This window comes from Saccopteryx bilineata, chromosome 1 (genome assembly GCF_036850765.1).
Source record: "Saccopteryx bilineata isolate mSacBil1 chromosome 1, mSacBil1_pri_phased_curated, whole genome shotgun sequence".
Classification (NCBI taxonomy): Eukaryota; Metazoa; Chordata; class Mammalia; order Chiroptera; family Emballonuridae; genus Saccopteryx; species Saccopteryx bilineata.
The window spans coordinates 29,823,804-29,848,439 of record NC_089490.1 but is presented as its reverse complement, the minus strand read 5'-3'; the positions used below and the strand labels follow the sequence as shown (position 1 = coordinate 29,848,439).

Below are 24,636 nucleotides of genomic sequence, written 5' to 3'. Positions count from 1 at the left end.
TCCCAAGGTGGTGGCAGAGGAGGGTGCTGAACTCACCCCTCCCGTGAGCAAACTCAAGTAGACACGTATGTAGTGAGCAACTACTCCTGTGAGGCAACGGAGGGCTGAGTGAGAGCTTCTGAACAGCAGCAAGAGAAAGAGACGGAGAGAGGACTGGGAAAGCACAGGAGCCCCTGTGAGGGGTGGCCACTAGGCTGGAGGAGCTGGTGAGTGGCCCTGTGCACGCCCCCACCTCCCTGTGACAGGGTGGGCAGGAGTTTTATTTGGGCACGCTGGCCCACCTGCAAGATCACCACAGAGGGTTCCCAGCTACACTTCCCAGAGCCCTTGGCCTCCAAACAAGGGGAGCCAGCAGACACAACAGGGCATCACCCCTGCCTGCTGGCCTCCCTGCAGAAGGCCACGCCACGCCCTCACACCAGTGCTCCCGGTGCGCAAGCACCTGATCCACTCCGACCAGCTTCCTGCCCCTACCCGGCACATAAGGCCTGCTTCGAGCTCATCCTCCACAAGACCGCTTTCTGTACAACAAACGAGAAAGAGAGAGAGAGAGAGAGAAGAGAGAGAGAGAGAGAGGCTGTATAGAGAAGGCTGGGAGACAGGGGTGCGCTTCAGGTCGGAAGTGTTGGTAAGTGCCATTGTTTATGTCCTCTCCACTCCCTAAGGGGGGGGAGGCTTTATCAGGTGCTCTGGCCTATCTGCGAGGTCATTACACCATTTTCCCAGACATATTACCCATGCCCATCTGGGCCCTGAACAAGGAACAAGCAGGGTCATCAGGCATCAGTACATGCACTTGGTCTCCCAGAGCCTCTCCGACTTGGTAGACAAGGGCGCTGGACGTCTCAGCACCTGCTAGGCTCCTAGCCCCCAGCCCAAACCGCCCGGCACACAGAACCTACACAGAGCCCGTTTCTACATAATCCCACTTGTCAAGACTGGAAGAGACATCTATTGTGTTTAATTCATACAAACAAATATGGAAAGTCAAACAAAATGAAAAAACAGAATTTCTCAAATGAAGAAGAAAATTCCCTGGGGGGAGGGGGGAGAACCTCTAAGGAGACAGGTATCTGTCTAATAAAGAATTCGGAGAAATCGTCATAAGGATGTTCACCAAAAGTTAGCATGGAATAGAGAAACTTAGAGTGAACAAAACCAAAAATAAGATATGATAAAGAAACAGGCAGACCTGACAAATACAATAACTGACAAGAAAACATATTAGAAGAAATCAACAGCAGATTACCTAAAATAGAAGAAAGGATTGGTGGCCTGGAAGAAAGACTATGTTGAAATCTATGAATCAGAACAGCAAAAAGAAAAAGTTAAGAATAACAAGGACCGCCCTGACGGGACAGCTGGACTGACAGAGCATCAGCGGAAGTACAGAGGGTTCCGGATCAGAACCACGTCAGGACACACACGGGAACAGATCGGTGTTCCTGTTTTTTCTCTTGCTCTCTCCCTTCCTTTCTCTAAAATCAATAAAATAAACATTATAAAAAAATTTAAAATAACAAGAATAGTATAAAGGACCTTTAGGATAATATCAAGTGCTCAAACATTCCCATTATAAGGATCCCAGAAGGAAAAAAAGAGAGAAACAGAAATCTTATGTAAAGAAAGAATGGCAGGAAACAGACGTCCAGGTCCACGAAGTACACAGAGTTCCAAACGAGATGGCCCCAAAGAGACCCACATCAACCCATATTATAATAAATGTAAAAGTGAAGGATAATGAGACAATCCTGAAGGAAGCAGAGCAAAATGAATGACACATCTACAAATGATTTCTCAGCAGCAACTTTACAAGCCAGAAGGGAGTGGAGGACATCTTCAAAATACTAAGATGCCTTGGCCCAGTAGGTCAGTGGTCAGAGCATCACCCTGACACACCAGAGTTGCAGGTTTGGTCCCAGTCAGGGCACAGACAAGAAGCAACCAATGAATGCATGACTAAGTGGAATTGATGTCTCTGTCTCTCTCCCTCCCCTCCTTCCTTTCTCTTAAAAAAACTGAAAAAAACAAAAAACTCCAAGTGCATAAAAATGCTGACAGAAAGGAACCCACAGCCCAGATGAAGTTACCCAGCAAGTGTGTCATTCATCAGATTCAAGGAGAGGTGAGTTTCCCAGACCAGCAAAAACTAAAAGAGTACATCATTAAACCAGCTTTATAAGAAATACTGAAAGGGTCTTCCGTAAGCAGAAAAGAAAAGGCCATAGCCGGAAATAAGAAAATAGGAGAAAGGAAAAAAGTCTAACAGGCAAAGCCAAATATTTAATAAATACAGCCAATAAGACATTTAAAAAGGTATTATGAAGGTCAAAAGAAAAAATATCAAACACAGCTCAGACTGTAAGACAGGAGTCCCCACACTTTTACACAGGGGGCCAGTTCACTGCCCCTCAGGCCATTGGAGGGCTGCCACATACAGTGCTCCTCTCACTGACCACCAATGAAAGAGGTGCCCCTTCCGGAAGTGCAGTGGGGGCCGGATAAATGGCCTCAGGGGGCCGCATTGCGGCCTGCAGGCCGTAGTTTGGGGACACCTGCTGTAAGAAGTAGTTTGAAGATACACAACACAAAAAGATCTAAAACATGACATCAATACCATAAAGTGTGGAGGAGGAAAAATGTAGTCCTTATAGATTTATTCAAACTAAATGCTTATCAGCTTAAAACAGACTGCTATAGATATAGAATGATACAGACAAGCCTCATGGTAACACAAACCAAAAACCTACCAAAGACAAAGAATAAAGATAAAGGAATCCAAACAAAACAGTAAAGAAAACCAACAAACCACAAGGGAGCAGATCAAGAGGGAAAGAAAGGAAGAGAGAAGAACTATAAAAACCAAAATAATTTAACAAAATGGCAGTAAGTACATACTTATCAATAATTACTTCAAATGTAAATGAACTAAATATCCAATGAAAAGACACAGAGTGGCTAAATGGATTAAAACTGTGGCCCATCTATGTGCTGTTCTAAGAGATTCACTACACACATACAGACTGAAAGGGAAGGGATGGAAAACGATACTCTATGCAAATAAGAACAAAAAGAAAGTTGGGACAATAAACTAGTATCAGACAAAATAAATTTTAAAACAAACAATGTAAAAAAAGAAAGACAAATAAGGACATCACATAATTATAAAGGAGTCAAGCCAAGAAGAGGATATAGTAATGGTAAATATCTATACATCCAACATAAGAGCACCAATTGATATGAAGCAATTATTAATAGACATAAAGGGAGACATCTATAGTAATACAATAAATAAATCATCCAGACAAAAAAGTTAATAAGGAAATAATGGCCTTAAATATCACATGAGAAAAGAATAACTTAATAGACATTTACAGAGCATTTTATCCAAAACCGGCAGAATACACTTTTTTTTTCAAGTGAGCATGAAACATTCTTGAGGATAGATCACAGGTCACAAAATAAGCCTCAATAAATTCAAGAAGATTGAATCATATCAAGCATCTTTTCTGACCACAATCTTATGAAACTAGGTATCAACTACAGAAAGAAAACTGGAAAACACCAACTACATGGAGACTCAACAACCAACTGATCAAAGAGGAACTAAAAAACTATCTTGAATCAAATGAAAATACAATTTTTCCAAATTTATGAGATGCAACAAAGGTAGTTCTACAATAAAAAGGGAAGTTCATAGCTATACAAGCTTACTTCAAGAAGTAAGAAAAAACCCAAATAATCTAACTCTACCCCAAAGTGAACCAGTAAAAGAACCACACACAAAACCCAAATTAAACAGAAGAAAGAAAATAGTTAAAATCAAAGCAGATATAAACAAAATAGAAATTTAAAAACCAAGAGGAAAGGTCAATGAAACTAAGAGCTGTTTTTTTTTGTCCCCAAAAGATAAACAAGGTTGCTAAACCTTTAGCCAAACTCATGAAGAAAAAAGAGAGAGCCCATAAAATTAGAAACGAAAGAGATGATACAACCAGTATCACTGAAATACAAAGAATTGTTAAAGAATACTATGAATAATTATATGCCAACAAACTGGACAATCTGGAAGAAATGAATATATTTCTGTAAGTATGTAATCTTCCAAGACTGAACCAAGAAGAAATACAAAATCTAAGCAGACTGATTACTAGCTATGAAATTGAAGCAGTGATCAAAAAATTCCCAACAAATAAAGTCCAAGGCCAGATGGCTTCACAGGTGAATTCTACCAAGTCAAAAAAGAATTAATACCTATCCTTCTTAAACTACTTCAAAAAACTGAAGAGGAAGGACTGCTTCCAAATTCATTTCAAAAAGCCAGCATTATGCTGATACCAAGATCAGACAAAGACATGGAAGGGGGGGGGAGGGAGGAGGAGGAGGAGGAGGAGGGAGGAGAGCAGAGGAGGGAGGAGAGCAGAGGAGGGAGGAGAGCAGAGGAGGGAGGAGGGAGGAGGAGGAGAAGAAAATTACAAAAGTACAGGTCAATATCTTTGATGAACACAGATGCAAAAACTCTCAACAAAATATTAGCAAACCTGATTCAACAATACATTAAAATACACATGACCAAGTGAGATTCATCCCAGGTATGCAAGATGATTTAACATCCATAAATCAATGTGATACATCACATTAAATAAGGGATAAAAACCATATGATCATCTCAATAGATGCAGAAAAAACATCTGGTAAAATTCAACATCCTTTTATGATAAAAACACTCAACAAAGTGGGTACAGAAGGAACATATATATCAATGTAAAAAAGGTCGTATATGACAAATCCACTAATAACATATTCAATGGTGAAAATCTGAATAATTTTCCTCTAAGATCAGGAACAAGTCAGGGAGGTCCATTTAACTCTTGTTACTCAACACAGTGTTGAAAGTAGCCCAGCAATCAAACAAGAAAAAGAAACAAAAGGCATCCAAACTGATAAAAGGAAGTACAAGTCTCATTATTTGCAGGGACATGACGCTATACATACAGAACCCTGTCATGGCTAGTGACACAGTGGCTGGCGCGTCCTCACAAGGCACCGAGGTCCCCGGGACCGAGTCCCAGTCACTGCACGTATGAGAGGCAATTGGTGGCTGCACAACTAAGTGGGACAATGAGTTAATGTTTCTCTCTCTCTCCACCCCTCCCCCCAAAAAACCCTAAAGACGTTACCAAAAAAAGTTATTAGAATAAAGAATTCAGTGAAGTTGCAGGATACAGAATCAATATACAGAAATATGTTGCATTTCTATACACCAATAATGAATTATCAGGAGGAGAAGTTAAGAAAACAACATCATTTACAATTGCATCAAAAGGCATAACACATGTAAGAATACATTTAACCAACGTAAAAGACCTATACTCTGAAAACTATAAACAAGACAGAAATCGAAGAGGACACAAATAAACAGAAGGATAAACTGTGTTCATGGATTGGAAAACTTAACATCATTAAAATAATCATGCTACTTAAAACAATCTACAGATTGAAGGCAATCCCTAACAAAATATCAATGGCATTCTTCTTAGAACTAGACCAAATAATCCTTAAATTTGTATGGAATCAAAATAATGATGTGAATAGCCAAAGCAATCTTGAGAAAGAACAAGGTGGGAGGTATCATGTGCCTTGATTTCAAACTATACTACAGAGCTATAATAATCATAAAAGTATGGTACTGCACAAAAATACATGCATAGATCAATGGAACAAAATAGAAATCCCAGAATAAAAACCTTGCTTAGCCTGACTGGTGGTGGCACAGTAGATAGAGCATCAACGCAGGACACTGAGGTCCCCAGCTCAACTCTAAGGTTGCTAGCTTGAGAGCAGAGTTGCTGGCTTGAATGCCCAATCATCAACATGATCCCAAGGTCGCTGGCTTGATGCCCAAGATTGCTGGCTCCGTTTTAGCAACTCCACACTCCTCCCCCCTGCATCTCCCCTGCATCAGAACACAGACAAGAAGCAATCAATACACAAGTAAAGGGATGCTTCTCCCTCTTTCTCTCTTCTCTCTAAAAACAAAACACAACAAAAAAAATCTTGCTTATATGTTCAGTTCATTGACAATGGAGGCAAGAATATGCAATGAAGAAAAGACGGTCTCTTCAAGAAGTGGTGCTGGGAAAATGGGCCCACTCTCTAACACTAAATACAAAACTGACCTCAAAACGGATTAAAGACTTAAATGTAAGATCTGAAGCCATTACTACTCCTAGAAAACATAGGGAGTAAACTCTTAACACACCACTCTTAGCAAAATCTTTTTGGATTTGTCTCCTCAGGCGAGGGCAACAAAAGTAAAAACTAAACAAAGGGGACTACATCAAACTAAAAAGTTTTTGCACAGCAAAGGAAACCATCAACAATCAACAAAACAAAAAGTTAACCTATTCAGTGAAAGAAGGTATTTGCCAATGAAACATCCAGTAAGGGGTTAATATCCAAAATACATAAGGAATTCATGAAACACCCAAAAAACTCCAATTAAAAACTGTATATGCCATGGAATATTATTCAGCAATAAAGAAGAATGAAATGTTGCCATTTGTGACAATATGGATGGACTCAGAGAGTTATTATGCTAAGGGGAATAGATTGTATGATAGCATGTATGTGTGGATCTCAAATAACAAAGCAGAAAAACAGCCATAGATAACAGAAAGCAAGCTGAGAGTTGCCAAGGAGGAGGGGGGTGGCAGGATAGGCAGAAAAGAAGAAGAACGAAAGATCACCCGGGTGGTTTACGGAGAAGATGCTTCGGAGTGTAAGACTGGAAGCAGATAGGATGCTACTGCTATAACTCAGACGAGATATGGTAATGGCTGAACCAGGAGAAGCAGTAAAATATACAGCCTGGGGATAGATTTTAGAGGGTGCACCAACATGACTTTGTTATGGGATCAATACAAAAAAGCAAAGTTAAAAGATGTATTGAATATCCACATGACTCCTATACAACTCAAAATATTTTTAACTCCATCTATAACCTAAAATATTCAGTTTTAAAGATGTAAAAACTACTTATATTGGAGCCATACTACTAAAAGAGATCCTTTCGTATTTATGTTACAATGCGTATTTTAAAATTTTTTTAATGATCATTTTTATTTTATAACATATGAAGTGTTATCCCTGAAAATATTTTCTTGTTCAATTCCCTCTTTATGTTTTCTCATGTATAATTAAAAGAAAGCTAATGTAGTTCCAGTATGAGAGACACAAATTTCAAAAGGTTGGTGGCAACCCACTTGATGTTTAATAGGTGCTTGTTAAATAGAATCATACACAGAATCAGCAAAAACCAAAGGCTTCCAGCAATTCAAATGTTTTGCCCAAAACATCAGACTTCAAAGGAAATTAGGTTATTTAAAAATAATGCATCTAAATTTTAAGAACTGAAGTTACAGAGAAGTTTTGGATGCTGAGGACCAAGTATATATTTTTACATAAGGTGCTCATGAAAGACTGCCAGACTCAAATGATGTTATACTAAATTAGGGTTATTCTTCACGCAGCATGTCTTTAAAAGTACAGGATAACTTTTACTGGGCTAAAAGAAAATCCTAGCGCAATCAACATTTAAATCATTACCACTTAGTGGGTTTAGAGTTACTGTGAAAATGGCTCGAGTATTTTATTTTAGCATAATTTCTTTTCCAAATCAGCTGTTAGCACACAAACTCCTCTACGAAAGTAGACTGTGTGACTGCGTCCGTTCCGCATATTGGCCTATACTGGGGACCTAGTGCATCCCAGACTTGAAATGCTTAGAAGTTTGAGAAAACCACACACGTACAGCTTAGCGAAACTGTTCTTGAATAGCTTTTACCCACAACACCAGTCAGGTTCTTTTATCAAAACTGGCAAAAGACCATAATCCTTTTTTTCACCACTACTTGAGTTGTTTAAAAAAAAGGTAAGTACCTGGCACAGATATAGAATCCTCTGCACACCTGCGACAACTGCTCTAATGATCTGAGGTCCAAATCACTAGACACCACCCATCGGAAAATATACATCAGGACCTCCATTGGCAGCGCTGCAAAAGAAAATCACTTTGAATGACTCTCCTGTGTCATTCCACTGTCACAGTCTCAGTGCAGACGCCCTTATGTATTCCTACAGATTTGTAAGTCACGCCTTCAGTACTGCTGAGATGGACAGCATGGGTATGTTTAACCACCCTAAAGGAATAATGGTTCTTAACATCAAGACACAGATATCTTTGCTTTTTCATTATAGAACAGACCTGAAGCTACTTTTACAAAGCAGCCCTGTTCCTCAGAAGATCACTTTACCACCAAGATATAGTAATATAAGTGTGTTAGAACAACAGTCTACTATAGATGGTCTGTGATTCATACTGCATGTAACAGCAAAAAGTTATTTCCATCTTCTTGAAAATTCCCAATTGTTCTTCTCTGAAAAGTTCCATAACTAATTAAACACTTAACTTATGAAAACAAAAAACACTTATTTTTAAGCATTCAGCTTATCTCGGGACTACTGTCCAATTTGGCTGAACCATCTGAGGAATACTAGCATTCCTCCCATTTCTTAGGACCGCCCCCAACAAACTCAGACATTCATCTCATCAGTGGAAAGAGTATGGCATTCTTTAACAACTGCACTACAATCTCCACTCGACTTCAGACTTTAAGAAGCTGATAAGTATACAAACAGTAATTATAACTAGATCTCCAATCATATTTTAAACTAGAGCAATTATCTGACCTGTTAAGTTTGGAAAACTAAAATCTAAGGTTCGAGTATTTCTCACAGACTTCTGTTATGACCAGCATCACTTCTCACCTGATATGTGAGTCTGACTGCTCTCGAGCTCAGGCTGACACAGTTTGAGCACAGACTCCTGAAACGTGAGCTGCTGCTGGAAGTAGGACAGCAGGTCTGCCATCTTGCTGTCATCATCACTGTCTTCAATGCTGCATGAAGAAGGGAGGTGAATACACTCAGGGCCTCAGTCTACAAGCATCAAGCTTCAAAATAATTTGTCACAGTATTTTCAAATCTTTAGAAAAAGTTAGCTAAAAGCAAACTGCTTACTATTTTTTTCTTTGATGTGATAAAAGTTTATCCTGCCTTGCAGAGGAGTATCATAACAAGGCTTCTGAAGGAAAAAGCTCCAGCGATTTTAATTCCCAGCCAGAAAGAATTAGAATTTTGGGATACAGGTAGTGAGATTTAATCAGCATTATTGTAGAGATTTCATGTATTAATGAAAAAGATAATTTCCAATGATTTTTAAAATCTTCTGTATACATCTTCTAAGTGACTGTAATTCATGTAATTGGATAAAAAATCAAATATACAGATGTCATCTAAAGTACTTACTTACCAAGGGGTTTCTAACAGATGTGCCTTATCACCCTACATTTAGAGAGGAAAATGTGTAATTTTAAAATGGTATACAAATTATCTACCAATATAGACAAATGTGTGTACTTAAGAGTTCTAAAAAATATCTAGTTTTCCATTTTTTGCTGAATTAACCTTAAAAATTATCAGATGTACAAAAAGGTTTAGATGAGAATAAAGTTATAAAACCAAAGTTCATTATAACACAACAAAGGTCGAGTGTGGTGGAGTCCAGATGGATTCGAGGCTACTTTACCAACATTTTATACAAAAGGTCAAAAACAAACAAACAAACAAACATGAGACTTCTAGGGCTTATAAGATCTGACTAAATGAATTATCTTTAAAGAACTTTTCATAGCATCCAGGTCTGTATAAAGGGACTGCATTGAAATGCTTCTCTAATGTTTTAATACAAACTTCCTTAACAGTACTTGGAGTCTACTTATAAAACTGGCTAAGAACTGAGTCCAAATGACTCTACCCAAAATTTAAAAAGGCTTAGAAAAAGCCCAAATGATTCTTTTTGACTATTAACTACCACACACTGTTACATCTAATTTGGTGACACTATCATTAGTCCAAAGCTCAAACAGGCAATTAATAATGATTTCATTGGAATGTTAATATGGTTTACCCAAAGCTTAAGGCTTCATACTATAAGCAGTTAACAAACACTGGCAATAAGCATTAAGCTATCGATAAAGATAACTTCTTGGCCCTGGCCGGTTGGCTCAGCGGTAGAGCGTCAGCCTAGCGTGCGGAGGACCCGGGTTCGATTCCCGGCCAGGGCACATAGGAGAAGCGCCCATTTGCTTCTCCACCCCTCCGCCGCGCCTTCCTCTCTGTCTCTCTCTTCCCCTCCCGCAGCCAAGGCTCCATTGGAGCAAAAGATGGCCCGGGCGCTGGGGATGGCTCTGTGGCCTCTGCCCCAGGCGCTAGAGTGGCTCTGGTCGCAATATGGCGACACCCAGGAGGGTCGCAACATGGCGACGCCCAGGATGGGCAGAGCATCGCCCCCTGGTGGGCAGAGCGTCGCCCCCTGGTGGGCGTGCCGGGTGGATCCCGGTCGGGCGCATGCGGGAGTCTGTCTGACTGTCTCTCCCTGTTTCCAGCTTCAGAAAAGATAAAAAAAAAAAAAAAAAAAAAAAAAAAAAAAAAAAAAGATAACTTCTTAATTATTTCATGACTGATATGATAGTAGATAATATAATATCTCATCAGCAAAATTCTATTTTTCTAGGTGTTGTCTATTTTATTTTATTATTATTTTTGTATTTTTCTGAAGTGAGAAGCAGGGACGCAGAGAGACAGACTCCTTCATGTGCCGGACGAGGATCCACCCAGCATGCCCACTAGGGGGCGACGCTCTGCCCACTCTAAGTATTGTGCATTTTAAACCTGACATTCATTCTCTCATGGAGAGACTGCAGAGTCCCCTTCTATTATCGGCTAACTGGGCTTCTGGGGACAAAGGGATTAAGCCAAAACAACTTTATAATTGTTTTACAAATAGCTTCAAAAGTACTGACTTAAAAATATGCTCCTTTGGTCACTGTCATATAAAACCATCAAGGCTGCTTCATGATTGACTCAGGAGCTGGGTCTACACAAGGAAATGTGGTTTCTTTTTGGAGTGCTAATATTCAGCACCTGGGCTTTTAAGCCAACATTACAGTCTCAATGATATTCCACCTACATACCTTAAGAGAATAATAAAGTCTTGTTATAATTCAGCACTTTCCTAACAAAATGAAAAGTCTATTTTTAAGTAAAAACATACAGTTTCAAATATATACCAAAGGAAAAAAGACGAGTGCAATGAAATGCTATGTGCCCATTACTCAATTTCATCCATTAACACTCTTCAGTTTGGGCCTCATTACTTATTAAGAGTTGTGACCTGAAGTAGGTTTCAGAAGTTAAAATATGCCATTAAATTTACTCCTTTCAATAGCCACTGCTTTTATTTTTGTTTATTTTTTATTAACTGATTGTTTTTAGAGAGAGAGAGAGGAAGAACAAGAGAAACATCGATTTGTTGTTCCACTTATTTATACATTCATTGGTTGATTCTTGGATGTACCCGACCAGGGACTGAACCCACAACCCTGGTGATTTGGGAAATCTAACCAACTGAACTACCCAACCAGGGCAATAATCACTGCTTTTTTTTGAAAAAAAATTTTTTTTAAAGATTTTATTAATCCATTTTTATTGGAGAGAGAAAGAGAGAGAGAGAGAGAGGAAAGAGCTAGAGAGAAAAAGGGGGAGGGAGGAGCAGGAAGCATCAACTCCCATATGTGCCTTGACCAGGCAAGCCCAGGGTTTTGAACCGGCAACCTCAGCATTCCAGGTCGACACTTTATCCACTGCACCACCACAGGTCAGGCTAATCACTGCTTTTTATTAAAAAAAAAAAAAATCTCTCATTACCTTGTGTCTGTTATGTCTGTTTAAAATGTGCATTTCTATATTTTAATCTTAAAATTTCCCTAATTAAAAAATTTCTATAACTGTATAAACAAGTATTTATACTAAAGACTACATGAGTTAGCAGAAAAGCACCATCTTTTTATCATGTTAAGAGTCAACAGGGCAAAGAAGCTTAATTTTAACAAACTCTATGTATTACTGTCTATCAAATTATATACGCACTAGCTGTTTCCAACGCCATCACCATCTGGAGACCGGGTATAAGTAATCTTGAACTCTATATCGGGTACAAGTTGCATAGCCCTACGATAAAACTTGATGGCTAAAAGAAGAAATAAAGCTAAATTAGCTATGACCACACATTTTTTGTCATTTCCTTTGTTAAGCTTAACTGTGGGTTAATTTGGTAACTTTCTTTACAAAGAGCCAAATTCCCTTTTTCTACATGCAACAGTTCAGTGGACAAACTTATTTCCAAACCTTACCACTCAGAAGTGATCTTTCTCTTTCCTACAGCTAACATGTTGCAGAAATGTAAGATGCTACATTTTACTCTCGTCTTTCAGCCCTTTCCATCTTCTTCCTCGGCCTCTTATGTATTGTCAGAAGTGATCGGATGTGGGCGTCTTTCTTAGGACTCTGAAAATGCAACACTACAGCCCCAACAAAAACACTTTTAAGCAAATGTTTCTTTCTAAAACTCAAGAGTTAAGGGAAATCAAATGCTTCCTACGTGTTGGAATCAAGAGAAGAGTTTTTTGGAATTTATTCTTCAAATCCAACTGCAATACAGCTGCCTCTTATTTAGCTAAATAACCTTTAAAACCTGTTTGTTTTTAAATAAATCTCCTAGCTAGGGGGTTTATAGCTGTCATATTTAACAATGTCTTCCATGGAGATATTAATAGAATGTGGGGCTGCAGAGGCCAACTAGATGAAGTCTATTCAGTTCAACACACTCCACTGTGGGTTTACTCTGGCTGAGTCACTGTGCACTAAGTGGAGGTGGGGGATCTTGCAAACTAATGAAGACCACGGAGAGAGAGCAACTGGGCGCTTTTAATATCTCAAAGTAGAAATATCACTAGAAGAAATTTGCAAATAATGCAATAATTCTGAAAATGTAATTCTGGGGGCATATTCAAATGATCCAAGCACAGGAATCTTTCCTATGCCACAATTATTAGCTTTACTATCACAAAATAAAAGCCCAGTTACAAACCTACTATGATAAACAGCTCAATCACTGTTTACTTATGCATTTCTATTAGCTTACTAAAAAAACAAAGTCAACGGGTAATCCTTTACAGATAACATAAATTAGAACTTAAAAAACCTATGCTCCTCAATGTATCCTTAATATTCCCTTCCCCAAAGTAATTTCACCTATAAATGGAGCATATCCTATTCTTAAATGACAATATTCATAAGACTTTAATAATAAAGAATTAATCAATACTAAAACCTAAAAGTAACAAGACAGTCATTTTACTCATCCTATCAATATGCTGTTTCTCAGCAAGATTATTTTGCAAAGAAACAGGTTATATAGAAATATAATTTTTATTTCTGGTATTTTAAAAACCAATTTCAAATATAGGGAGACTGATGTTCTATACCAAATACATTCTAGTAAAAAAAGAATTCCTCAGTAACAAAGAGTTGTTACTGAGAGACGTCACAATAACACTACCCAGGGCCCTGAGTCTCTACCTTCATAGAGAGCCCCATTCTGTTCTTCTTCTACGGCTTTCAGGAAGAGTTCTCGAGCCTAGAAAGATGGAGAGTGAAAGAATATTTTTGAAAACCAGTATTAAAAATGAGTATGAATGGGAGAAAGATAGCCTTTTCAACAAACAGTGCTAGAACAACTGGACATCCACAAGCAAAATAACAAATCTTGACCTAAACCTTATAGCTTACATAAAAATTAACATGAACATGGATCATGGACTTAAATATAAAACTTTTAAACTTTCAGGAAAAAATGATAAAAAAAAAAATCTTGGAGACCTAGCAGTAAGCAAAATTCTTATACTTGACACCAAAAGCACAATCCATAAAAGCAGATAAACTGGACCTCATCAAAACTGAAAACTTGTTCTGCAAGACACCCTGTAAAGAAGATGCAAAGACAAATGATAAACTGAGAGAAAGTATTTATAAGCTACCTGTTCAACAAAGGACTTGTATTTAGAATACAAAAAGAACTCTCAAAACTCAACAGTGAAACCATAAGCGATCTAATTAGAAAAGACAAACCAGTGTTTCACAGAAAGGCCATAAAGACGGAAAGGGCACATGAAAAGGATATTCAGCATCATTAGACATTAGAGAAATACAAATTAAAATTACAATGCGGTATTACTGCCCCCCATCAGAATGGCTACAATTAACAAGTAGTGACACCAAATGCTGACAAGGACGCAGAGACACTGGAGCACTCACACAGCTGAGGGAGCATACAATGGTACGGACACTGTGCACCACAGCTTGGCTGCTTCTTCCCATCAAAGATGTCCTTCCCTAGCAATTACACCTGTAGGCTAGCCGCTAGAGAAATGAACGCTTATGTTCGTGCAAAAACCTGCACATGAGTAGTCACAGCAGCTCTGTATAGAACAGCCCAAACTGGAAACAACCCAAATGTTCCTCAACTGGTGAACAGCTCAATAAACTGGGGTACGCCCATAATACACAGGACTACTGAGCATTAAAAAGGAACAAACTACTGATACATGCAACCTGAAAGGATCTCAAAAGTGTATGAAGCTATTTATATAATACTTTTTCATATTAAAATGATAGAAACGGAGAACAGACGGTGGTTTTCAGTAGCTAGGATGGCCAGGGCGGAGGCAGGGAAAGGTATCGCAGGAGGGAGCCTTGTGGTGAACACACAGTTCTGTCTCTTGACTGCAGTGGTGTTTACATGAGGCTCCACGTTCATAGAACTGCACAGAACTACTTATATACATGCACACAAACAGTGCTTAGGAATCCGGGAACCTGAATGAGCCTTGTGGCCTGTGCCAACGCCTGTTCCCTGGTACTGCGCTCTGTGAGACGCCACCACCCAGGGAGAACAGCGCAGGGCGCAGGAAGCTTCCCTGTCCCTGGGAATCTGTGATTATTTAAAAATGAAAATAAAATGAACACAGAGTTTTTTAGCTACTGCGGTAATGTCGATTATTTAGCGGCAAGTTGCCTGTAAACAAGAACTTGGATCCGATGGATGCAGAGATGACAGCCTCTATAGACTAGGAGGCCTTGGTCGGCAAACTGCGGCTTGCGAGCCACATGCGGCTTCCTGGCTCCTTGAGTGTGGCTCTTCCACAAAGGGCACTTCACTCTAATTAAGTTAATAACAATGTACCTACCTATAGAGTTTAAGTTTAAAAAATTTGGCTCTCAAAAGAACTTTCAGTCGTTGTACGGTTGATATTTGGCTCTGTTGACTAATGAGTTTGCCGACCACTCGTAGGAGAATAGTGAGAAGTCGATGTGCGGTGCCCACTTCATGTGAATAATAGGAAAGAAATAAACAATTACACAGCAATCAAAATTTTTTCAGTGGGAGTACTTTGAAAATTTTCCAGAATAAGAAAGTAATTAATGCAACATTATAAATTTATTCAATTCGAAATATAACAAAATACTGCATTAAGACCTTCAAAAAGTTTTTATCTGAATAATGTTTTTCCTTCTGTAATAAATTCAGAGGTGTTAATCTTGTAGAGACTAAGTGAACCTCAGGAGTCTATAAATTACCAAGTGCCCTGAAGATAGTGCACGTGTAGGAAGACGCCTATAGGAGGGGTGATACCATCCAAAGCAGCTCGGAGAAGCAGTGAGGGGTGGGTCAACTGCTACACAGAGATGTCAAAGAGTTTTTAAGTAGAATGTCCGTATCACTTACCTTTTCTTCTTTTGCTAGTTCTTGCTTTCCTTTGGTATCCACTGCTTTCAGAAAAGAGGCTCTCGCTGCTCTGCAAGATCGAGTTTCTACATTGCCAGAGCCTGCACCTGGGGCAAGCTCAAACATCCACTGAGCTCGGAACATCTGGAGTTGTGCCTGCGGAGACAAGGATTTTAGGACGCATCAAGAAAGAGTAGTTCAACTCAGGAATAATTTGTCAATAGGTCCAACATTAATTTCCAAATATATATACATATAACATATATGTAATTACATACAGTAAGTCCCCGAGTTAAAAACATCCGACTTACGTGCAACTTGTACTTATGAACAGAACACCATAAGGGTTAATAGTAATCAACTGCAGTTGGAATCAGTGAAAATGGTATCACAGAGTTACCCGACTCCCACAGCAAAGAACTAACCAATGAAGACCTTATGGAACTAGAGCAGCACACGATAGCATTTAGAGAAGAAAACAGGGACCTAGAAACTCCAGAACCAAACAAGTTTTCTACAAAAAGCTGATGCTTTTTGCCTCATTGAAGCAGGAATGGCAAAGTTAGAGGAGCAAGATCCCGATCACAAAGGTTCACCAGTTTACCAATTACCAAAGGCCCGAGATGCTACAGGCCCATTTATGATGAAAAGAAAAGCTCTGTGCAAACTCCCCTGATGCTACTTCAGAAAACTGGCTCCAGCCACAGAATCAAACCCTGACTCTCTAACACCAGTCCAATCCCCTCCAACAAGTCCATCATCTTCTGCATCCTTCAAGACTGTTTAAGGTTGTATTTGAAAATGTTTAAGTATTTATATGCACAGAAAGGTAAAAATAAATACTATGCTAAGATAAACATCTGTTTAAGTTGCATTTAGTACATAAACATACCTGTTCCAACTTACATACAACTGCAACTTAAGAACAAACCTACAGAACCTATCTTGTTCGTAACCCGGGGACTACCTGTATACATATTTATTCTAAAACCAGGAAACACTGTCTTTTAAATTACTAAGTTAATACCATTAACCACCTATTCTAAAATAATTTTCTGCTTAAGTCTTTAAAGAAATCATAAAAATTTCTTAAAGTAAGATTGTGCAGGAAAATCTAATGGTATGAACTTAGATGTTTTCAAACATTTGCTTACTTGTAATATACCATCTAGTAGATGTTAAGAGTGCTGCTAAAAATTCTGTAGGCAAGACCAAACTTTTAATAACCTTTCCTATTTATTTATTTATTATTTCTTAAGTTAGAAGCAGGGAGGCAGAAAGACAGACTCCTCCTGCATGCATCCTGACCAGGATCCACCCGGCACGCCCCCTACAGGGCTTCTGCCCATCTGGGGTCATTGCTCCATTGTTCAGCAACTGAGCTCTTCTTAGCACCTGAGGAGGAGGCCATGGAGCCATCCTCAGTGCCCAGGGCTGATGTGCTGAAACTAACTGAGCCATGGCTGCGGGAGGGGATGACAGAGAGAGAGAGAGAAGGGAGAAGGGGAGGGTTGGAGAAGCAGACTGTCGCTTCTCCTGTGTGCTCTGACTGGGAATTGAACCTGGGACATCCACATGCCAGGTCGGCACTCTACTGCCGAGTCAATTGTTCGGAGCCACAACCCTTCTTTTTTAATAAGAAATTGTTCTCTAGTATGTATCATAAATCTTTTTTAAAACATAGGAAAAGTGAAGTCCCTGTGCGGTGGACTGTGCTGCCTGCCCAGACCCCCCTTAGTAATAAAGCAGCGATCACCCCAACTGCTGGGAAAGCAGCTGCAAAACAGGCCTCAGCCCTCAGCCGTTTGGGGTGCTGCCTCAGCAAGACCATACCCCCTTCCCAGTGACTCCTGCCCAAGGGTACATCGTGGAAAGTAACCAGTGCCTGAGAAGTCAGGCTCTCAGCGGGTCGTTCCAGCCTCAGCCCTTCGGCAGGAATAAGGTGGCCCATTAAGGCTGCACCGCAGCTCAACTTCCCCAGGCCCAGCTTCCCGCCCTCCCTCCCTGTACTTGGAGTTGACCAAACAAGTCTATCCCTTGACAGTGGTGCTGATCCCAGGAGCACTGTGTGAAAACCCTCCTACATGGCACCCTCCACCTCCCTCCAGGTCTGCTTTCCAGGGAACCCAAACCAAGGCGCCCCTCTTCTAAGAGGTGGCCATTGCCAATGGGATTGCGTGGATCACTCATGGCTATATATAAAATAAAGTTTCAAGAATATTTTTTTCTCTACATTTTGCAGTACTTTGGTTTTGATTCCCACCTGCTTCCTACCTCTCACACATATAACTCTGACCTAAAAAAATCTTTAGCAGCACTCTTAACGGCTACTAGATAACGTATTCCAAATAAACACCATAAAGCAGGGGTTGGGAAACTTTTTGGCTGAGAAGGCCATGAACGCCACATATTTTAAAACGTAATTCCGTGAGAGCCACACAATGACCCAGGTATGTTACGCATTATCCAATAAAAATTTGTTGTTGTCCCAGAGGACAGCTGTGATTGGCTCCAGCCACCTGCAACCATGAACATGAGAGGTAGGAAATGAATGGATTGTAATACATGAGAATGTTTTATATTTTTACCGTTATTATTTTTTTTTTTTATTGAAGATTTGTCTGCGAGCCAGATGCAGCCATCAAAAGAGCCACATCTGGCTCTTGAGCCATAGGTTCCCGACCCCTGCCATAAAGCTTATAAATTCAGTAAGATGCACTTAAACCAATTACACGAATATTCTTCTATTTCAATGCACACATTTTTATCCCATCCTTTTAAATGGCTGCAGTGTATTCCACTGCCTGGGGGCATCCTTACTTAACAAGTGATGGGTATTTCGGTTGTACTCCATTTTTTCCTTGTGACGAGCCACCTAAACATTTTTTTACATGTAGATTTACTCACTTTCCCCATTATTTCTTTAGGATTGTAATTTCCTGGAAGTAGAACTGCTAGTTCAAATCAAATGTTTGTTTCTCCTTTTGAACCACACTGCTACTCTGCGCTACAAAACAGCTGTAGCAATTTACACTTTCCTGTATAATGCACAGGTGTTCTCCCAACCTGGAGGCAATGGGCGTTATTCAGCAATCTGATCATTTTAAAAAAACAACTGACTGTAGATTTAATTTGTATTTTTAAAATTATTAATGAGGCTAATTATCTTTTCAAATGTTTAATAGCCATTTATATTACTTTTCCATTAGTGGTCCATTCCTATCTATCTTGCATTCCTCTTGCTAATTTATAACAATATCCTACATACTGAGACTATCAATCCTCTGCTCATAAGTAGCAGTTTTTTATAGCAGATCACTTCTCTTGACAGATTTGTGATGTCTTTTGCTATATAGAGGTTTTAAAATTTTAGGTGGTTGAATCTGTCCCATCTTCTTCTTTGAGGTGATGGGTTGTAAGTCATGCTTAAGCCTAGTTTGAACATTTTAAACCCATATACTAAACGACTCAGCAGCAATTAATGATATATCTTTTTACAGAAAAAAAATCCATAGCATAGTTGGAATTTAAGTATTCTATAAACTGGCATGAAAATATAGTTAAATTCAATGCTCATGACCGATTTCTGCGAAAGTACGAAAAGCAGCGGAATGAGAATTAAGTGTACAATGAAGAAGCATGCCTGCAGCTCTGTTTCCGCAGGGCTTTCATTTCCGTCATCATCTGCTCTGATAGCATCAGAATGACAATCTTCCTCACCTTCTGCCTGAGGGGAGAAAAAGAACCAAAGATCAGGAATATACAAACATCAGTTTCTCTTTGAAATTTACATCTCCCATGTAGCTACTTGCTCAATGAAATAATATATTGATACATAGTTGCTTTTCTCTAGATACGCCATTCATGGTAAGTTTAATGATTCCAATCAGAAGAACCTGATATTTTAACTCTTTTATTACTGTAGAACAAACAACTTCGCTGAGCTCTAGTTCAAAATGTTTTAGTAGGGGCCCTGGCCAGTTGGCTCAGTGGTAGAGCATCGTCCTGGCGTGTGGGAGTCCCGGGTTCGATCCCCGGCCAGGGCACACAGGAGAAGCGCCCATCTGCTTCTCCACCCCTCCCCCTCTCCTTCCTCTCTGTCTCTCACTTCCCCTCTCGCAGCCAAGGCTCCACTGGAGCAAAGATGGCCTGGGCGCTGAGGATGGCTCCATGGCCTCTGCCTCAGGCGCTAGAATGGCTCTGGTTGCAACAGAGCGATGCCCCAGATGGGCAGAGCATTTCCCCCTGGTGGGCGTGCCAGGTGGATCCCGGTCGGGCACATGAGGGAGTCAGTCTGACTGCCTCCCCGTTTCCAACTTCAGAAAAATAAAACAAAACAAAACAAAATGTTCTAGTAGGTGGTTAAAAAGAACTTTACTTTAGAAAATAACATTTAATTGTGGTATAGAGTTCAACAAATAGTTTTTGTTTCACAAATCACTTAAGACCGACCATGTATAATCCATACATGATGTCCCTTCTTTGACATACTGCCATATTATTTAATACATGAATATGACTTGTCTGTTTATTAATATTTTAAACGTACTAGGAAAGCTCAGAAATCAAGGACATATAATAGTGAATGTTTTGGTTTTTTGTAAGAAAGCCCTTTCTATTTTGTTTTCTAAATCCAATTTATTTTATATTTTGGATTAATTTAAAATGGGGTAAAGCAGGACTGGAATTATTGTGAACAGGCGTGGAGCTTAACAGAGATCTCAGATCAGTTTCCTTTCATTTTAACTTTTTGTTCTCAGTAAATGTTTGCTAAATTAAACTTAACCCAACCTTCCACCGAAGATGAAATGTTGTCTTGGTTCAGTCTGTTGGGTAATAGACTTAGTAGCAAATGGGGCTTGCTCAATAATGTGTTCAGTCCTATAAAGAATCAGGGAAATGGCAATCAAAAAAATGACCCTGAAGGCCAGTTAGAAATAAAAATAAAACCTATTTAATTTACTCTGTCCAAAAACGTAAAGTTTCACAGTTGCCAATTTTAATTGTAATGTTTCCAGAAAAAGATGTTTGCATTAACACATATTTTTGAATATAGCAACAAGATATATACTGCGCTACTTTCTAGTGCAACATAAATAAGCCCTGCTTCCTATCTTATCTCTGGCAACCAGACTTCAAGCAAAGGTGCCTTTAAGGCTTGAACCAGTTAGTATATGGTAAAGTGCTTGGCACACTGTAAAACCTAAACCAGTGAAGAAATAAATGAGGCCAAAACTCAGATAAATTTCCAGAAAACTGTAAATTTTAAGCATTGATGTATTGTCAAATACACTTTTTTTTTTAGTCTTTTCTCTGGGAGCTTCCTGTACTAAGAACATCACTAATAAGAAAATATACAATAGAGGACTTCAAATTTATATATCCCTTTGAGAAACGTATTTCTTTCCCTTTTCAAAAAACAGTCTGAGTTATTATTCTTGTAAACTCTACGTACAGTTAATTAAATGAAATCTGAGTTCCCTAGGGAACTATTCTGTTAGTAACAGCCTTCTCTACCTCTTGCCTGGTCGTCATACTAAATGGACTTCCAGAGTTTCCCCTGCTCATTTCAGTTCCAAGCTCTTGCGTGTGCTGCTTGAATGACTTTTCCTTCCTCACTTGACTTACTGATCCTTCAAGATTCAGCTCAGGAATCATCCCAGTAGGAAGCATTTTCTGATCCTTTTAATTGCCTCTTTTGTTTTTCCATTACACTGGGCACTTAGACTTGTCTTGAGATTAATTTTGTTCTCTTTGCTGGAGCTACTGCTCTGGGAACAAAGATCACATCTCATTCATCTTGGTAACCTGAGGCCAAACACACTGCTTGATTCATCCTGAAGGTGTATGCAAACCTCAACTGTCACACCTCTAAAAAGACAGTGTTGGATGTGGTGACCTTGAAGGTCCCTTTTCATATGTGACATTCTATAATTAAAAGTTTACCATAAATCACCTTACAGGTTTGCTTATATTGAAGATTTTGTGTTGTACCGGGTTCTAGCACTATGCCAGGCTAATAGGTGCTCAAAAAATTGGTTGAATTAACAAATAAAATGCCCTGTGGATAAAAAAAAAATGTGTATCTCAAGAATGACAAAAAGAAACTGGAAATCTGTAATCAAATAGTATCTTTCTTCTTCACAGCTCTTGTGTTATAATAGAGTTCTAATCCATTATTACTTTTTGATATTATGACAAAAACAGAAAACTATCAAAATTGGGGTTTCACTACTTTTCAAATCAAATACCACTTGAAATAAGCAGGTCCTCAGCTGCCAGCCAGAGATTTTCACTTTATTTTTTCTAACTGAATTTGACCCAAGCGTCACCTTTCACTGGAGTAGCTGGTCTTCATCATTTTACTGGTGGTAAAATATAATTAGTTAAGTGCTAAATCCTGGTCAAAGAACCAGTTCTGCAAGTTTAGAGGCATAATCTCTTCCTATCTTCCAGATTAATAAAATAAATTCATTCAGCCATTCACTTATCCAATAGATATTTTAGTGTCTACTGTAAGCTAATTAGTTTGGTATCTGTCATTCCACCCTTGGTTCAAAGCACGCTAGAGATCAGTTTCTGGGAGGGACGCTTTATTGGAAGCCGAGGAAAGACAGCCCCGGTCAGGGACTCCGCATTCCAGCAGGCAATCAACTGTCCTTTGGAATTCGCACTGTCAGTTTCAGGAGCTCAGCTCAGTCTATCCACTTGGACCGCATTGACGCTTGTCAGGCCCTCACCGCTGTGAGGCGAGGCGAGATCCTTCCGGCCCCACGGCGCCTGGACCTCCTGCCAACATCCTATCCCTGGCACTGACGCGTCACGGGGCAGGGGCGCCCTCTCCCTCTCCCTCTCCGTGGGCTCGGCTTTCCAGAGGGGGAGCAATCAACAAGTGTCTCCGCTGGCCGGGGCTCCCTCCCAATTTCCGATGCTGCGACGCTCACCTCCATCTGTGCTCGCTGCTTTTGATAAAACCCCTCGAGAGGAGGGAGTCTGGTTCAATGTCCTCGGGGAGCCGAGAAGAGGCATTTTATTTCCCCTCGGTCGTCCTTGCAAACCCACTCTCGCCGCATCGACTCCCGGCTGAGGGTTCAGCAAGAAGAAGGCTCGGGAGCGCTCAGGGCTGGCACCCCCTCCACTCCCTCTCAGGCCAGAGGTTCCCTAGCGGGCAGCGGCCGGGCAGACCCCACTCCTCCCAGACCTTCTCGCGCCCTCGGGGCTCCCCCCCCCCAGGCCCGGCCCCTCCCGCACCCCGCACCCCGCACCCCCGCCTCGCGGAACCCCCCTGCGCCCGCAGGTTACCATGCTGGCGGGCCGGCCGGCCGCGGTCGAGGAGCTCTCCGCGCCCCCTCTGCACCGTCCCCCGAGGAGGTGTGCGGGGTGTCCGGGTGTCTACTTCTGCCTGTCCGCTGCAGCAGGGCTTAGCAGAGTTCTCGGTCGGAGAAGCGCACCAGGCAGCGGCAGTAACTGCGGGCCCGGCGTACGGCAGCCATCTTCGCGGGACAGGGGGCCAGATCGGGGCGCGCTGGAGCGGCGGCCGGGGACACGCGGAGCGGAGCGACAGCCGTTCGCAGCGGAGGCCGAAAACCGTGCGCGGAGCGGAGCGCCGGCCCTGCTGAAGACCCCACACGCCGCCGACCTCTCCCCGCCGCCGCGGAAACCTGCGCTGGCGCACCGAGCCTGCGCAGTGCCCCGCCGCCGCCGCTGCGTGTGCGGCTCGGCCGAGGGTCCGGCGCGTGCCACCTAGTGGAAGACGAGGGGGCGTGGGCCGCCCGTGTGCGCGAGGTCGCCGATGTGCCCCAGCCCCAACATAGCCCACTAATTCGCTTCTGTGAACACTTATGCCAACCTGAAAGGCCATTATCTCAAAAACGTAACTCAAATGAAAGGCTTGAGAAGTAACCTACGAGCAAGTAACCCTAATGAGCCTCGAACCGGGCGCTGGGGGCCGTCACTACACGGCCGCTCTGGTTGGAGGCTCACGGCAGGGATGCAGGGAAACTGGCTCTCCACGACAGCTCAGGCTGTTGTAACCACAAACTTTTTTGAAGCACGGGTCTGGAGGTTGAGGAAAACATGCGTTTAGGAGAGCGGCGGAGGCATGTAAACTCGGCCTCCGCAAGAAAGTTCTCACTACAGATCCCATCGTGCAACGGAGGAAGGACGCGCACACTCCAATGCCTCAAAACCCAAGCCCTGCCCAGAGACGCTCTGGGATCTGTAGTCCGCTGTTCAGCGCAGAGCGTGGCACTTACACACCGCACTCGCCCCACCTCTTAAAGACCCAACACCCTTTTTCACTTCCACAGGCAATCTATCCGGCGATACATTATTTTCACACACGTTACATTGCTTTAAATACGGAATTTTGCATGCACTGTGGAAACCTACAGCCTTATAGCCTCTTCTTCATTCAGCAAACATTTAAGGAATTTCTAGTTTCTGTTAGATACCAGGTAATAATAGCCATCAGGATTCCAAGACCCTACTTTCAACGAGTTCACAAAGTTTATTTTACTTTGGAGACCTTACAATCTTGGGCAAAGAAATCAAGGCAAAAGAGGGGGGCTGCCGTAGAATGGTAAGCTACAACATGGAAACCCAACAGCCGTCTTGGTATAGGAACCCTCCCTTCGGATGGGTCTTTTTAGTTGCACCCTAAATCAGCTACCTACAAAAAGTACCTTCATGTTTAATGGAAGCCAAAAATTCAATAGTTTTTAGTTTTTAAAAGACACTCTAGGGCTTAGGGTTTTATGTAAGATTTTTCTTCCAGTTATCTCTTTAAAAGTATTTTGAAATGTAAATCTGGGGGAAAGATTAGATGTAAGAATTTACAATAGAAGAAAATCATATATGTGACTCATGAATATAAAAGATCAGTTTTG

General features: G+C 40.9%; 1 protein-coding gene across 2 annotated transcripts in view; it reads right to left on the bottom strand.

Annotated features, from left to right (window-relative positions):
- The window catches only part of FBXO9 (F-box protein 9), a 35,183-nt gene extending 11,885 nt beyond the window's left edge, over nucleotides 1-23,298 (bottom strand). Inside the window, exons 1-7 of one of the 2 annotated variants that reach the window (XM_066252609.1) lie at nucleotides 23,051-23,298; nucleotides 19,392-19,475; nucleotides 15,749-15,904; nucleotides 13,543-13,600; nucleotides 12,052-12,151; nucleotides 8,830-8,960; nucleotides 7,942-8,056 (exon numbers count right to left, since the gene is read on the bottom strand). In XM_066252609.1, the coding sequence (XP_066108706.1) occupies nucleotides 7,942-8,056; nucleotides 8,830-8,960; nucleotides 12,052-12,151; nucleotides 13,543-13,600; nucleotides 15,749-15,904; nucleotides 19,392-19,475; nucleotides 23,051-23,053 (647 nt within the window). In that variant the 5' untranslated portion in view covers nucleotides 23,054-23,298. The remainder of the gene's footprint in view (nucleotides 1-7,941; nucleotides 8,057-8,829; nucleotides 8,961-12,051; nucleotides 12,152-13,542; nucleotides 13,601-15,748; nucleotides 15,905-19,391; nucleotides 19,476-23,050) is intronic. The other variant, XM_066252612.1, reaches the window with a different exon arrangement.
- Between the last annotated feature and the right edge of the window lie 1,338 nt (nucleotides 23,299-24,636).